The following is a 16755-nucleotide window of genomic DNA, read 5'->3' on the forward strand; positions in this document are numbered from 1 at the left end:
AGTTGGTGGGGGTCTCGGCAGTGACCCTTCCTTCAAGACAACTCAAAAGGATCTAGCTTTGGGAATGGCTCCCTGATGTCCAGTCCCCCTTTGGTTTGAGTGTTCCTGGAACATCTTCAGATGCTGTGGCAAGCCCTATCCAATTTATCACCATCACCATCTATTTATTTATTAAATTTGTATATCCATCCATAGATCTCAAAGTGGGTCACAACATAAAAATACAAGAAAACCCCCACAAAACATATAATAACAAACCAATAATAATCCCTGCCTCCCACAACACATTTAAAAGGGCATTGAATGTCTGTCAGCCAAAAGCCTGGTCGAAGACCATTTTCACCTGCTGCCAAAAGATGTATAATGAAGGCGCCAGCCTTTCTACCACACAGTTCCAATTTAAGAAATAATAAATGGGCTTTTCTGAGCAAGCTGAGGCCCATACACATGTGGAACCTGTTCTCCATATGCCTTCCGGAACTGGCGAAGCTGACACACAGATTTCAGGAAATGGACAATAGGGATTTTGAAAATGAGTGGGAAACTTATTATATTTGCAGAAACAAAGAAAGAATATTGACCTAATGGTAGGATTTAAATAAACATTCACCACTTTATGAATAGGGAACAGATAATGTAATAAAAGGAAAAATATGATATTTGTAGAAAACAGCAGAATATACGAATGAGGTTAATAAATAAAAAATGGAAGTTGAGGGAAGTCCAAAAGGGGGGAGGGGAGATGTGATGTAAGCTGTATGTTATAAGTATATTAGTAATGAGAGAAAATAAAATTAATAATAATTTTTTTAAAAGACATATGCATGCTTTCCAAGTATCCCGATTTTCAAGGCACAGCCCCAGAATTTCAGAAGCCGTCCCTGTTTCTGATTTGATCGCAGAATGTCTGCTTTCCTTTTCCTCCCCTCCTTATCTCGGAAAACAATTAAAAGGGGTGTGTGTAGAAACAAAAACGGAGTCTTGTTTATACTAAAAATAACATACCAGCACCAAATGAAGGAAACGGCGAAGCTGGCATAATAAAGCCCTTCCTGTAACTTTGAAGGGAAATGTCACCTAAATTCACATGCCCGCTGCTTTATTGCAACCACAGGTATCGGCTGAGGAACAAGAAGATCAGTGCCACAGTGAGAACCTTCCCCCTGCTAGGCAAAGCCAGTGTCACGAGTGCAGTATCCACCACGACAGGAAGCATCATTTCCATCATGGGAAGCGCGGAGAGCTCTGGGAAGATGGCACAGAGCACTAACGGCATTGTGAGCCTGGAGAGTGGCAGCCCCCAGCTGATCCCACGTTGCGCTGACCCCTCGTCCATGATGGTGTTGGAGAACGTGAAGAAAGCGGGGAAAGCTGGAGCCAATGGACAGAACACCCCGGGCTCCTTGGCAGACCCTCTCTCTGAAAAGTATGTGCCATGCTTGGAAGAAGGAACATAGCTCAGCGGCAGAGCATCTTTCTTGCATGCAGAGGGTCCCGGGTTCAGTCCCCAGTGGCATCGCCAGGTAGGGTAGGGAGAGGCTCCCTGCCTGAAACCCTGGAGAGCCGGTGCTGCCGTTCAGTGTAGACAGTACTGATCAAGATGGACCTGTGGTCTGGCTCGGTATAATGCAGGTTCCTATGTTCCCTTTGTTCCCATTACTGCCCCAGGAACACGTTGTTTTTCCATGCAGGAGGCAATTCCTCTTCTCAAAAAGGCCCCTGCTGTGATGTGTGCAGCCAGCCTGGTCAGTAGCCAGGAACGGGAGGAACTGGGGGTCCAGCAACATCTGGAAGGCCCCAGGCCCCCCATTCCTGCCGTGGCTGAAAGCAAAGAGGGAATGCTTTTTAAAACCAACATTAGAGGTTTTGTCTACATGCCTAAATTTAAAAAGTTACCCCGAGATTTCTATAATTCAAGAGGCAGCCTAAATTTAATCTCTCTCTCTCTGAATTTCTTCTAGTAAAATTGGTTCCCTTTCGAAGACTCCTGTCAGTCAGGTGGCAGCTACCTCAGCAGGTCCTCCTCCTCCGCCTCCTCCTCCTCCCGTGGGCACAGAGATGAACTCCATCACGCCCCAAGCTGGCCCCTTTGCTGCTCGAATGCCTGTCTACCCGCCTCACTCCGACAGCCTCCAGTATTTTCAAGATCCCAGAACCCACCTCTCCTATGAACCCCAGCAGTACCCGCAAGCAGGTGAGGCACTGACAGGGCACTCAAGAGACCTGGCCTTTTCTGTGGCCACCCCTGGATCATGGACCTGGCCATCGGACCTGCTGTCCTTTAAGCCCCAAGTAGGGACAGTCGTCTTCCTTCATGCTTTCAGTGGTGGCCCACACTGATGGAGCAGAACTTTTATCGCTGTGTGTATAAAATTATATGTGGTGTGTCTAGAGAGATGTTTTTCTCCCCCTCTCATAATACTAGAACCTAGTGGAGTCATCCAGTGAAGCAGAATGGTGGAAGATTCAGGACAGAAAGGACTTTTTCACTCAGTGTGTAGCTCAAGCTTCCTCAGTCTGATGCCCCAGTACATGACTGTAATGTCTCTTCCAGCCTGGCCATGCCGGCTGGGGCTGATGGGAGTTGTAGTCCAAAGCACCTGGTGGGCACCTGGGGAAAGTTGGCCTAGATGGATTGGTTTCAAAACATCAACTGAAAATGTGCTTCCTCATAAGTATTGAGTGGCAGATTTTAACATTTATTCTTTAATACAACTGTATATTACAAAGAGATGCAAGCCCCTTAAAAAAGGCATTCCCTCTGCTTGCATGGGAGAAAGAAGATGCAACACATGTGACATGTAACCGAGGGCCTTCTCCGTGGTGGCACCCACCCCGTGGAATGCCCTCCCAGCAGATGTCAAGGAAATAAGAAGCTATCCTGTTTTTAAAAGACATCTGAAGGCAGCCCTGTTTAGGGACGATTTTAATATTTAAAGCTTATTTTTTTTAACACTCGATTGGGAGTTGCCCAGAGTGGCTGGGGAAACTCAGCCAGATCAGCGGGGTATAAATAAATAATAATAATAATAATAATAATAATAATTATTATTATTATTATTATTATTATTACTACTACTACTACTACTACTACTACTACTACTACTACATGTGTGATATGCTATCTGCAAACAAAACTGACTCCTCTTCTTCCCCCATCCTCTTTTGGAAATATTTTATATACCCATATGCAGATTTAGGCTGCAATTCTTAGGACACTTACCTGGGACTAAAACCCACTAAACATAGTGGAATTTACCTCTGAGTAAACATGCACAGAATTGTGCTGTAAATTGATTAATCAGGTATTTATTAAACAGTTACCAGAGAGGTAGCCGTGTTGGTATATCACAGCAAAATCAACAAAGGGTCTCAGGCTTTGTAGATGGAAAGAATGAAATGTTATTCTGGTTGCACATCAAGGTGGTGGGGGTTTTTCATCAATGCGGTCAGAGGTAAATGAAATTCAGAAAAGTAGACAGTGATAATTATTAACTGTGGTCATTCACAAAAAAGTTGCATTGGTAATGCAAGCAGCATCTGTACTGTTCAGATCTCACCCTCAACTACTTTTATACACGCTTGTAGCATAGAAAACATTATGCCATTTTGTTAATGTGTAGGTGCCACAAAGCTGTTGATTTATTTTAAGCATTTATAGCTTACCTTTGTGCATGACCACAGGCCTCCAAGACAAGTGATTGTAAGTGTCAGTTAACAGTAGCAACCATTATTGTTCTGTAGTTAATGGCAGTGGAGACTAATGAAGGCTTTGTGGGTGAGTGGGAACCACGATGAGAAATGACCCCCTCTCCCCCAACTTTAGCAGCTGTATGTTGTAAAATTCATATAGCTCATTTACTTTTGATTTCTCTTAATTATTTCTACCAATAGCCTTACTCCACTGACAGCAGTTGCCTTATGTCAGTCTACATTGTGGCATATAAAGAAGAGAATATTTCTGGCCCATTTAAATGTGTACAGAAGGGAGAAATTATTATTGGGCTTATATTCTGAGGAGAGGAATGGTTTTTATGCAGACAAGTAAGTTCTGTTCAGCTAAGTTCTGGCAGCTAAGAACACCTGGTCAATGCATGCAGCAAAAACAAGGTGATAGAATTATCTGTACCATTGCACGCTTCAGGTGGATGGATGGAAGATAATTTTAAAAGAAAACATCTCCCTGCAAGTAGAACACTAGCAAAATTGTAGCTTAGTCTGCTCCCTGCTGTACCAGTTTTCTGCTTGTGGGGATATCATTATTATTCATTTTTGCATGGGCATCTGAACATGGTGCAGTCCACACTCCTTCCTAATTCTGCTGCATGTGCAGACTGGCCCTAGAACAATGTGAAGTTCTAGGCCAAGCTCAGCAAGTGTCTCTTGTTCCATAGGATACTACCCAGCACCACCGACAGTTCCAGCTGGTGTGGCCCCTTGCCTCCCTCGCTTTGTGAGGCCCAGCAATGTCCCTGAATCCGCCCTCCCATCTGCTTCTGTGCCATACGGCGACCATTACAGCGCATTCCCCCCTCGGGACAGATTGAGCTCTCCTTACCAGCCGCCACCGCAGCCCTATGGGCCGGTCCCGTCTGGGATGTATGCCCCGCTCTACGACAGCCGGCGGATCTGGCGGCCGCAGATGTACCCAAGGGATGACATAATCCGGAGCAACTCCTTGCCTCCCATGGACGTCGTCCACCCCACTGTCTACCAGTCCTTCCTGCGAGAGAGATACAACTCTTTGGACAGCTACCATTCCATGGCCTGTCAGTTGCCGGCTGACCAGAGGACAGTGCCTTCCTTGAGGGTAGGTTCCCCGCTAGCCACTGGAGCTTTGTTCCTTTCTGCTCTGAGGCCTCTCAGATAACCAGCTCCTCAGGGGCCTCTGGTGCCGTTTTGCCTGCAGGCAGAGACGCATTTTATTTGCCGGGGACTCTTAAACTTGCTGCATGAATTTCTCTCCTGTGTGGCTTCCTTTTTGGAAGCTCCCTAGGCCGAATGAGATGATGCCTTATAACTTTGGGGCATTTCTGCGACCTGATTTTTTTCTGTTTAAATGGTTTATGGCTCTGAGCACTCCCATACTGCATAAAACAAGGCAGAGGTGAAACAAAGCAAACAAAAGGAGCAAGAGCAAGTGCACCCAACACTTGGGGCAGGGGCCAGTTAGGACTCCTTGTGACCCCCCTCCTCACATTCCTTACCCCAGTACCACACTTGAATCCTTGCACACTTCTGGGATGTAGGCTGGCAGGATACAAGGCTTGCTTCCCCTTTTGGGAAGCTGCTAACGCCTGTCTTTTGTTTAATCAGAGCAAGCTCCTGGCCAGCTGGTGAATTCCTTTGGGGGAAGCATCAGAGAGAAGGGTGTAGGGGAAAGGTTGCAGCTGAGTGGTAGAGCATCTGCTTTGCATGCAGAAGGTCCCAGGTTCACTGCCCAATGGCATCTCTGTGTCTGAAACCTGCTGCCAGTCAGTGTAGACAGTACTGAGCTAGGTGCACCCGTGGTCTGGGTCAGTATAAGACAGCTTATTCTGTGTATTTCTGATTTTAACTGCCGTCACATGGTTCAGATCAGGAGGAAGTTGGGCATGGTGGGAGGAGATGCAGCTTAACGCCTTCCTTGCATTGCCAGCTGAACATTTATTTATTTAATAGGTTTATGTGCCACCCACTCATGTAAAATATAAAGGCGGCCCACAACAGTATATTTACAACAGACCATGAAATAGCATCAAACAATACAAAATTATGCATTGCCGCTGATGTGGCAGAGCACCCACCCTGCGTGCAAAGGGTCCCAGGTTTGGCTCCCCAGGTTCAGGCAGGTCTGGGGATTTCCCTTGCCCTGGAGAGCCGCCACAAGTCAGCAGAGACAGTGCTGAGCTGAGTGGACTAATGGTGTGACTCCATACAAGGCAACTTCCTGTGTTCTTGTAACACAAGCCTTTGAGCAGCTAACTCTTGTATTCTATGTGAGTTTCCTGTAATGTTAATTGGTCCTGATCTGGCACCTTTCTCCTAGGATCCTTGTGGCCACTTGAAACCCACTTACGACGACCCACTGCGGAGGAAGCCAGAACAGTGGGCCCCATGCCACGTACCAAAAACGCCTCTCGTGTCCTCCTCCACTCTGCCTGCAGCCGCACAGTCTCCTCCTCCTCCTCCTTCCCCTCTCTTCAACGTGGACTTCAGCCGAGAAGTAAGGCACCAGAGAGCTACAGGGGTGTGGGTGGGGGAAGAGCACAACTGCTCCACCAGATGCTTTGGCACTCCTTTCTCCTGAGGTTCAGCCCATGCTCCCTCGTGTCCTGCCTGAAAGTGGACGCTTCCCACGATTTAACTCCATAGGGCATTGTGGGGAACTTGTGGCCCTCCAAATATGGTTTGGCTTCAGGCTCTCCCCTCCCCAGCAGCCAGGAGTGATGGTAGTTTGATTCCAGCAACATCTAGAAGGCCACATCTGTAGTCTAATGACCAATGGTGGTCCTGAGGCTTGGGATCTCCTACAATTTTGTTTTGATAATTTGTAGTCCTGCATGGTTGCTTTGAAGAGCTGGGATGTGATTTAATCCTCCTAGACACTTTTCCTTTTCCAAATCTCTTCACTCCACTATACACACCCACTTGCTATTAACTTCATGGAGGGGAACAAGGCAGCTACAACCTCTTTCTCTCTCTTCTACTCACCCCCCTCCCCACCACAAGCTAATAGCAGTTTGCATCAGGGCCAGTATTTAGATTGGGGAAGGATATTGAGATTAAACAACTCGCATAGGACCATTTATCTGTTTTGGGGAGATTTTTCATAATCACAGAATTGCAGGGTTGGAAGGGGCTGTGCAATCACTGATTTCAAACCTCCAATGAGGGAGACTGCATCACCTTCTGAGGAAGTCTGTTCCACTGTCAAATAGCTCTTAACCTCCAGAAAGTTCTTCCTAAGATTTGGTTAGAATCTTTTTTCTTGCACTTTGAATCCATTGGTTTTGTTTTATTAAGTTGCAGTCCCATGTCGCTGGTTAGGATGGCTGCCTGATAAAAAGATAAACCTCCCACTTCAGGCCTACCTGCCACCCTCCTAGTGGAAACAAAACTTCAGCAGGCACCCTGTGGTTGCTCTTACTTATCCTTGGTTCCCACCTCCCTTTTCCTTTTCCTTCTCTTCCCTTTCTGCCATGTGATTCCCTGCAACCTCCTCATCACAGGGAAATTGTTTTCCTTTTTCCTTCTGTTACTCTGCACAGCACAGTGTCCCCAAATGTGCACATGTTTCTGCTGCTGACATGGGAAATACACAAAAGGCCTTTGGGATGATTGGTCAAGATCTTGTGGGAGATCAGTCTCCAAATCTAACAAATGCATGTTCTTTCTAGTTAGCGTGAGAGGGGGCTAAATCCTCAGAGCTGTATTGCTGATAGGCAGATATCCAGACCATAGAAATAAAATTGGTAGAGAGGGCTCCGTGTGGTGTCATTTCCCCTCTTCTGCTGGAAAGGAAGGGACATATAGTATTTCCTGTTCCACTCTCTCTTCCTTTTGACCAGCGTTCGGAGACCGGCAGGCCCCACTTGCTCCGACTCCAGGCACAAGCCTGAAGCTGGTTATACTGTAAATAATGAGTATTTGGGCTGCATAGTTTTTTACTGCTGCCATTGCCGTGAACCAGTGCATGATTATAAAGCAAGTAAATACTTTGTTTAACCTACTTGGCAAGCTGTTGTCTGATGCTTTGTTAAGTGGGTTAGGAAGGGGTAAGCCCGCCCCCCAAAGGTTTTACAGCCTATTTCCTATGCTTTTAATTGTGCTGCCAAGGGGTTTTGAAACTTGATTCAAACCGCACACAAGGGCACCTGGAGGGATGATTTACAATTAATATAGCCTCTCCTACCGATAAAAGTGGGACGCAGGTGGCGCTGTGGGTAAAAGCCTCAGCATCTAGGGCTTGCCGATCGAAAGGTCGGCGGTTCGAATCCCTGCAGCGGGGTGCGTTCCCGTCGTTTGGTCCCAGCGCCTGCCAACCTAGCAGTTCGAAAGCACCCCCGGGTGCAAGTAGATAAACAGGGACCGCTTTATAGCGGGAAGGTAAACGGCGTTTCCGTGTGCGGCTCTGGCTCGCCAGAGCAGCAATGTCACACTTGCCACGTGACCTGGAAGTGTCTCCGGACAGCGCTGGCCCCCGGCCTATAGAGTGAGATGAGCGCACAACCCTGGAGTCTGTCAAGACTGGCCCATACGGGCAGGGGTACCTTTACCTTTACCTTACCAATTAAAACCCACCCCACAGACCTTACCTGGTGTCTTTCTTTCCTTCAGTTCTGCGAGAGTGCCACCAGCCAGCATAGCTCCAAGTACGAGGACGACCGCCTCTCCCACTACTCTCCCTGGTCCTGTGGCACCATCAGCTCCTGCATAAGTGCCATTGAGTCAGAGCCCAAGGACGTCATTGCCAATTCTGGTGCTGTGCTCCTGGTAAGGCAGCTTCCCCTCTGGAGCCCATTCTGCTTGGTAGCCAGGCTCAGAGCCAGTGCTGCTGCCTCTGCCAGTGATGGGTTTTCCTGGAACCAGTTTCCAAAACATGATTCCCTTAACCTCATCTTACGTCCACATGCACACGCGCACGAGTGCCCCCCCCCCCCAGTCTACCGCATAAGGGGAAATATATTGTCCTGAGCACCTTACAGGGCTGTTGTAAGGATTGCGAGAAGCGATTTGGATGCCCTGCCTGATGACATTCCGAAGGGAACTGCTTCTAAAAGGGTTCCTATGAGTGCAAAATGTTACACTGGGCCTAAGAATGAGCCTCCCTGCCGCACCAGGCCATGTGCAGGCCAGATCCTGCATTGCAGGAAGCTGAACGGGGTGACCCTTTGGGCCCCAGCAACTGTACTATTCTGTGATTCTATCTCTGGGCTTTCCTTTTCTTGTGGGGCTGTACAGGATCTGGACAGTGGGGACATGAAGAGGCGGGTGCACCTCTTCGACACCCAGAGAAGGGCAAAGGAGGAAGACCCAATCATTCCGTTCAGCGATGGGCCCATCATCTCCAAATGGGGCGCCATCTCCAGGTCGTCGCGCACGGGTTATCACACGACAGACCCAATTCAAGCTACTGCTTCCCAAGGAAGTGCTACAAAGCCAGTCAGCATGTCAGGTATGGGCTGGGTTGGTCGGGAGCCTTGGAAATGATATAGAAGAGGATGCCAGGGTGGCAGGTGTGGGCGGAGGGCAGGATTCTCTCTGGCCCGAGCTGAGTTTGCACCTTTTGCCTGTTTGCAGATTACACCCCTTACGTCAGCACCATTGATTCCAGATGGAGCTCCTACAATTCCGATTCTACTTCATCAGCGCCTTTCAGAGAACGGTAGGCGGGGGAGCTCTCCTCGAAGGGGGCATCTGGGGAGCCCATCCTGGTCACAGCACCTCGCCTAAGCTCAGCATGCCCAGATCCCTTGCCAGATCCTTTGCCAGATCCCATGGAAGCAGTAGGAGTTTTCAGGCCACGGCAGTCAGCACTAAGGTCACAGCTCCTCAGTGGTGGGACTGGGGCTTGGGAGATCTGGGTTGAAATCCCCATTCAACCATTCACTGCACCAACCACCTTCTCTAACCCTAACCTAACCCACTGGGTTGTTGCGAGGATGGAGGATGCAGCTATACCTGGTGGCTAGTCAGGATGTCTTGTGTTCTGCCTCCACTGCGGGAAGCAGTCTGCCTCTGAATGCCAGTTGCTGGAGGTCACAAGTAGGGAGAGTGGCTGTTGCACTCAGGTCCTGCTTTCAGGCTTCCCATTGGGGCATCTGGTTGGCCACTGTGAGAACAGGATGCTGGGTTAGGTGCCCCCCGTCCTAACCCAACAGAGGTCTTTCTACATCCTTAAAAGGATTATGTGGGGAGGGAGAGAACCAGCGACTTCACCTGGGGCTCATTCCAGGAAAGCCAGGATGCAAATGTAATAATAAATCAGTTTGTATTGATTTGTTGGGTCTCTGGACCGTAATAAAGATTGATTGATTGATTGATTGATTGTAATAATAAATAAAAGGACGATAGAATGGAGTGAGCGCCACCTTGCCAGAGCCAGTGCGTGGGGACTGGGCTTGGGATGAGGGTGCTTTCTGACAACATTTGCCCTGCATGAAATACGATGTGTTGAAACCCCATTGTAGTAATTTCCCTGGCATTCTGCAGCGACCCCTGCGCAGACTAATTCATACCAGCCTGTTCAATTTGAGGGTGGGGGGATAGAGGTTCAGTTGTCTCTTTGCTGGGCATCATTTTCCTGCAGAGAGGAGGGAATCCTGGGACAGGCCAGTCAGCTGAGAATTTCCTTTCATCCCTGGACATTTCTGTGCACCTTCAGAAGGTCTGAGGATGAAAGGAAACCCCTGGCTGGCAGGCCCATCTGAAGAGCCCCCTCTGTTTCCTTCTTCATCAGAGGTCCAGTGTCACGCTTCCAAGCAATGTGCAGGGAGCAACTTCTAAACCTTCCTTCTCTTTCAAGGGACCGGTTCATCCTTACAGATGTGTCTGCCCCAAGAAAGCATTCTAGCACTGGAGATCTACTGAGCATCGAACTGCAGCAGGTATGGCTGATCTGGCAACTTTCCCTCCTGCTCTGGGATTTTTGGGGGGGATGGAGAATTTACAGAGGGCCGGCCAGTCTGTTGAGCATGGTCCAAGAGCTGCAGGGCGGAGGGAGGAATGGAATGAGTGTTGCTTCCACCCTGCCATTTCCTCTGTTATTCTTCCATGCAGGCCAAAAGTAACTCGTTGCTGCTTCAGAGAGAGGCCAACGCACTTGCCACGCAGCAGAAGTGGAGCTCCTTGGCAGAAGGAAGCCCCCTCTCTTTGACCCTCCTAAGCAATGAAATCAATCTGAGAAACGGCGAGGTAAAAAAAGTAGCTGAGCTGGGTGGAGAAGATACTGAAGGGAGGGACCCCTTTTAGAATACAGTGGTACCTCGGGTTACAAACACTTTGGGTTACAAACTCCGCTAACCCGGAAGTTGTACCTCGGGTTGCGAACTTTGCCCCAGGATGAGAACGGAAATCGCGCAGTGGCAGCAGCAGGAGGCCCCATTAGCTAAAGTGGTACCTCAGGTTAAGAACGGACCTCCGGAACGAATTAAGTTCGTAACCCGAGGTACCACTGTAAATGCATTACAGAGTCTGGAGGGAGACATCAGCGGTCATCTAGACCAGCCTACTGCTGCTAGGCAGGAAGACCACTTCTACCATCTCCCTGATACATGATTGTCCAAATTCTGCTTTAAAAAACTCTTCTAATGAAGGCAGTCTGTTCCCCTGCTGAGGAGCTCAGTACCATCAGGAAGTTGTTGCTGTTGGTATATGTATATGTATATGTATATGTACAGTGGACGCTCGTGTTGCGAATGTGATCCATGCAGGATGCACATTCACAACCCACAGCGTTTGCAACCCGCAGCGGCACATGGGTTGCGATTTGGCACTTCTGCACATGTGCAAAGTGTGATTTAGTGCTTCTGCACATGCGCGACCACCAAAACCGAGAAGTAACCCATTCCGGTACTTGCGGGTTTCGGCGGGTCCGTAACCCGAAAAAACGCAACCTGAAGAATCTGTAACCCAAGGTGTGATTGTATATGTGTATGTGTATGTATATGTATATGTATATGTATATGTATATGTATATGTGCAGTCCTTTTTTTCTAAAAAAATGTTTAGGGGTACTCTCATTTTCCTGCTCATATTGAAATACTGCCCCTCAATGAGGCCAAACATAAGATTCACAAAATGTTTATGGGTATGCGTATCCCTGCATCCCCCCCGAAAAAACACACACTGTATATGATAATTTCCTAGAGGCCAAGATCCAAGTTTAGTGCAAGTTGTCTTTGGTGAGAGAACCCCAGCAAGAGATTTAAAGTCACAAAGTATGCAGCAAAGTAAAGCATGGGAATGTAGTCTGTTAGACCTTTAAAACATGCCCCTCCAAGTGAGTTCCAAAATGTCCCCTTAAAAGGTTTCTTTCAAAAGTTTTTCTCTTCCCCCTGCAAGGGAAAAGGCAACACGTTTTGTCAATTAAAAACAGTTTGTTTACAAACTATCCTAAGGTCAGATTCATGTGCTTCAGAAAAGTTGCACAGGCAGCAAAACTTGTCTTAGTCACAAAGTGGTAAAAGCACCTGAAGAAGCATCTCCACCCCCATCGTTCTGCCCGGATACCCTAGTCCAGCTCCGAGGGCTGTTATCTCTCTGCGAGAAGTGAGGGAACCAGGCAAAGGGCCTTCTCGGCAGTGGCACTCGCCCTGTGGAACGTCCTCCCATAAGATGTCAAGGAAATAAACAACTATCTGACTTTTAGAATACATCTGAAGACAACCCTGTTTAGGGAAGTTTTTAATGTTTGGTGTTTTTAGTACTCTGTTGGGAGCTGCCCAGAGTGGCTGGGAAAACCCAGCCAGATGGGTGGAGTATAAATAAATAGATGGTGATGATGATGATGATGATTCCTAAATTTTAAAAATTTTGGTATAGAAACTCAAGAGTGGCTTGTGAGAGCCATGTGGTTGAGCTGGAACAACCAGCTGAAACCTCTTCAAACGCTGAGCTGCTCAGGTAGACTGGAAGGGAACAATAGGCTTGGTTATCTATTGACTCCTCAAGGTAAGGGGAAGGGACCTAGCTAAGCCTGGCAGGACAGTTTACTCTATGTCATTAACCCCATCATGCATTAATTAGACTTAAGTATGTTAGTTATATGAGGCTGGTTATCCCACAGTTCTGTCAAATGTTTGGTTTTAATCCTTTTTCTAGTAATCTGAACCCATTGGAGCAATAGAAAACAAACTTGCTTTGTCATCTGTCAGGGGTGAGCCTGTGTAGAAACTAGCCTCCTTTCTGAGGGTAATACATTAATTTCTCCACCTGCTTATGCTTCTTGCCCCCAACTGCCACTGGCGTTTCAGCCCTGGAGGCTTGGCCCAGAATGGGAGGCAGCCCTCAGGCTGAAAGAAGCCCCCCACCCCTGATCTTGGGGGGCAGCCCTTCAGTTGTTTCTTTATTTCCTAAGCTTTCTAGTCGCTTGCCACCCAATGGTCTCCAAGCAACATGCAAAGAAAAAGAATATATGCATAAATGTATTATACAATAGAAAAGAGGTTAGGGAATCACATAACCCATAAATATTCCATACAGCATACTTGGAAAACAAAAACTGAACACCAGCCCTCCTGCATAGCAATAATAAAAAACTTTAGCTATACAAAGATGAACAGCAGCTCAATGCTGAGAGCCAGTGTGGCATAATTGTTAGTGTGCTGGACTAGGATCTGGGAGACCACTCAGCCATGAAACTCACTTGGTTTCAGTGAGCTAGTCACTGCCTCTCAGCCCAGTCTTACCTCAAATGAGGAGGGGAGACCCACCTTGAGCTCCTTGGAGAAAAAGGTGGGATATAAACATAATAAATATATAATATTAACACTCCCACCTACAAAACTAGTAGATAAACATAAATACTCAAAACTGACTCGCATCCCTCCCTAGTTCAAAAGCCAATCCTGTTTTTGTTTTGTTCTCTGCTTAATCTTGCCACCCCACCCAGAAGTCCAGCATCATGACCTGCTGCTGTGAATCAGTGGTGGATGGGTTCAGGGTCCTTCAGGGATGGTCCAGTGTCTCTAAAGAGGGTCAGTGTTTTATTCTGGCTGCTCCTCCTTTCCTGCTCTTGGAAGATAGCTGTCCCATTGCTACTTCATTGTCTGTTCTCCAGCCTCCATATACCCAGCGCCTTCCATCTTTCCTGGGTCTCCAGCTGACTCGCCATCTTTTTCATGTTCTCCTCTGGACACCTCCCAGTTGGTCCCTCTCTGTCTTCCCATGTAATGCCCAGAAGTGTTCCAGCTCCGCAAATGTCTTTGGCCTCAGAGTGAGCCTGGCTACTCTAAACTTAAAAGGAAGGGGCAACTTCAGTAAGAAGGAAATGGCACTGTGTGAAATGTGCCCACTCTTTCCCTTGGGCAGCCTGCAAAGGTCCTAGAAGGGCACCTTTTGTTCTCAAGGGGCAGGTCTCCTCCAAGAGCAAGTGGGGAAAGCAGTGCCTGAGTTAGGGTTTGATTCAGCAGCATATATATTTGTCACTTCAGATGCAAAACAGGACAGGACCTGCCACTTATGGGCAAATCCAGGTCATGCAGTTATAGTTGGCTGCAAGGTCTTGTGCAACAGACAGGCTTCCCCAGAATGTCAATACTTTTTTCAGTAAGGAAAGTGAATGCGAAGATGCCCTGGGAAAGTGTAGAGTGAGACCTGCCCTGATGCAACGGCATCTCTAACCTCCCTGCAAACAAATAGGAGAGAATGCTCATACAATAGCCAACATTGTCTAATTTCCTTCCAAACAAATCAGGATGAATGACCAATATCCAGAAGCACTTTCTGCCTGCAGCTGAGGGACACACTATGAGCTTCCAGTTTCTTGTATGCCTGATTCCCCATTTTCTGTGGAAACAGGAACAGCAACTACTTCTCCTTTATTTACCATTGGGGCGGTATCTCTCTACACCACGCCCTTCTCCTGGAGCACTGCCCTCCCTCCCTTTCTTTTTTCTGAGTAATGTTTTTCTGGTTGCATAACAAAGTGACATTTATCAGCTTCAGCCAAACCTGTTGAGTGGCTACACGTTGCATATGTCAGTCACATGTAAGGAGGGAAATGGAGGAGGGACACTGCCATATAACTGAATCACTGAACTCATCGCCAAGGCTTCAACTATCTGCGACATATCTTCTCCATAAGTATGCATGAATGTACTTCTGTTTACGTAGCTGACACAGGGGGACCCAGACCTTGTCAAAATGGGTTGGTTTGTTTTTAGTTTAGCCACTAACCATTAGGTATTTTGGAAGAGCCAGGTCCCTAACTTTTATTTTATTATTTTATTTTGTAAAATTTCCATGCCGCCTGATTGTAAACACACACACACATATCAAAGCAGCCTAAGGAAAGGGGAAAAAATAAAATTATCTGTAAGAAGAATTAACAATAATTTTAAGATTTTTGAAAAGCTGAAACAATAAACTAAAAACAGATTAAAACTCACACCAGTTTTCTAAACATCTGGACAGGCTTACCTAAACACAACTGTTTTTAACAGTAAAAAAACAACAGAGATAGAGTACAGTGAAAACACCTAGAGGGAGTTTCAGGGTGTTCATGCTGCCACAGTAAAATATCAAGTTCTTTTGAATGTGGAGCAGGTGGCCTGTGGCACCTACAACAGTGCTGGTTCTGCTGATTGAAGCGGTTGAGTGGCCGTAAGGCGATCTCATGGAAAGACCTTTCTTTAAATCAATTGTGCTTTGTTTGTTTCCCCCCACTCCTATCCTGCTTCTTAGTCTGACTATCCGGAGGACGGTGCAGACACAAAGCCAGACCGAGACATTGAACTGGAACTGTCAGCCCTCGATGCCGATGAGCTTGGTGGGCAGGGAGAGCAAATTGAGGTACATGAACACTGCCGTTTCCTTGATTCACTGAACATGCCTATGTGTCTGTGTCTTTGCATCCTCTACTATCTCAGAAATCCAGAGCTGGTGGCCCTCTTATAAGTTTCCATGTAAAGCATGAAATAACCACAGACCAAAACTCTGGTTGAATCCTAGCCTTGCCAGACTCCCAGTTCAGACACAGCAGTGTTATTGAGATGTTCATAAAATTCTGAGTATTGATTCCCCACTCTGTAGAATTGTGTCTTGCATGAACTTTTGGGTCAAACTGAGTGGCAGCAGCTTTCCATCAGTTCAGATCTGGGTCTTCTCAGCCCCACTTCCCTAAGTCACTTTTAAATGTAGAGGTGGAGGATTGGACCCAGGACCTTCTATGTGCAGAGTACATACCCCTAACACTGGGCCCTGGACTCTCCCTCCCCTTATATTTTGGACTGGCCACAAAGAATCCCTGGTGGCTATGGCAGGGAGCTTTAGGGTCTGTCCTCTAGCCTCTCAGCTCCTTCTCAGCAATGCCATTTCCACTTCACCTTTCTCCATCATTTGTGCGGGAGTTCTGATTGGTTGGCATCACCCCCCACTCCCACACGGCTAACGCTGTCCTTCCACTTCCAGGAGATTCTGAACCTGCAGCTTGGCATTGGCGACCAGGACGATCATCTGTTCAACGGCTCAGCTCTGGAGAACGGCCACCCTCTAGAACAGCCTCCAAAAGAGCCCAGGCAGCAGGCGAGGCCCACCTTAGGTGAAGACCTTGCTATTCTGTGAGTGTCAGACGGAAACAGAAGCTTTCTGTGCCCCGATACAGAGCCTCTGTTGTCTCTCCTCGTGTCCCCTGGGTCGCCTGTGGCACATCTATTCAATAAGTGCACCATTGCAATGTTTAAGGCAGCTTTACCTGATCAGGACAAAAGTGGCTGCTGGGAAACTCACAAAAGTGGAGGAAAGAATCTGCTTTCTCACATTATATAAATAATGTGTTGATCATTTCTGTGCAGAAAGAATTCATCCTTGAGCTAGCCTGCTAGAAAATCTGCACCCTGCTCTCCTTGCTGAATTAGGCATCCAGCTCCAATAATCCAGGCATGCTTTTCTTCTGACAACATGACTTAATTTCTACGCTGGTGTAGAGCTAAGGCGAAGGGATGGCTATATAAGCCTGTGTGATTTGTAAGCCCATGGACTCTACTTTTGTGGGTTCCCCAGCAGCCACTGCTGTTGTTTCCAAGTAAAGCTGTCCCAAGCACCACAGTGGTG

General features: G+C 47.4%; 1 protein-coding gene across 4 annotated transcripts in view; it reads left to right on the forward strand.

The window, feature by feature from the left end:
• Positions 1-16755, forward strand: part of RC3H2 (ring finger and CCCH-type domains 2) — a 49460-nt gene that overhangs the window by 26350 nt on the left and 6355 nt on the right. For 2 of the 4 annotated variants that reach the window (XM_083422902.1, XM_083422903.1), the window contains 11 exons: positions 1115-1426; positions 1962-2194; positions 4395-4810; positions 6029-6205; positions 8320-8475; positions 8944-9157; positions 9283-9367; positions 10508-10589; positions 10762-10896; positions 15388-15495; positions 16114-16262. In XM_083422902.1, coding sequence (XP_083279028.1) covers positions 1115-1426; positions 1962-2194; positions 4395-4810; positions 6029-6205; positions 8320-8475; positions 8944-9157; positions 9283-9367; positions 10508-10589; positions 10762-10896; positions 15388-15495; positions 16114-16262 — 2067 coding nt within the window. The remainder of the gene's footprint in view (positions 1-1114; positions 1427-1961; positions 2195-4394; positions 4811-6028; positions 6206-8319; positions 8476-8943; positions 9158-9282; positions 9368-10507; positions 10590-10761; positions 10897-15387; positions 15496-16113; positions 16263-16755) is intronic. The other 2 variants (XM_083422905.1, XM_083422904.1) reach the window with 1 other exon arrangement.

The sequence above is a fragment of the Podarcis tiliguerta genome (genome assembly GCF_965153285.1).
Source record: "Podarcis tiliguerta genome assembly, chromosome: Z".
Taxonomy (NCBI): domain Eukaryota; kingdom Metazoa; phylum Chordata; class Lepidosauria; order Squamata; family Lacertidae; genus Podarcis; species Podarcis tiliguerta.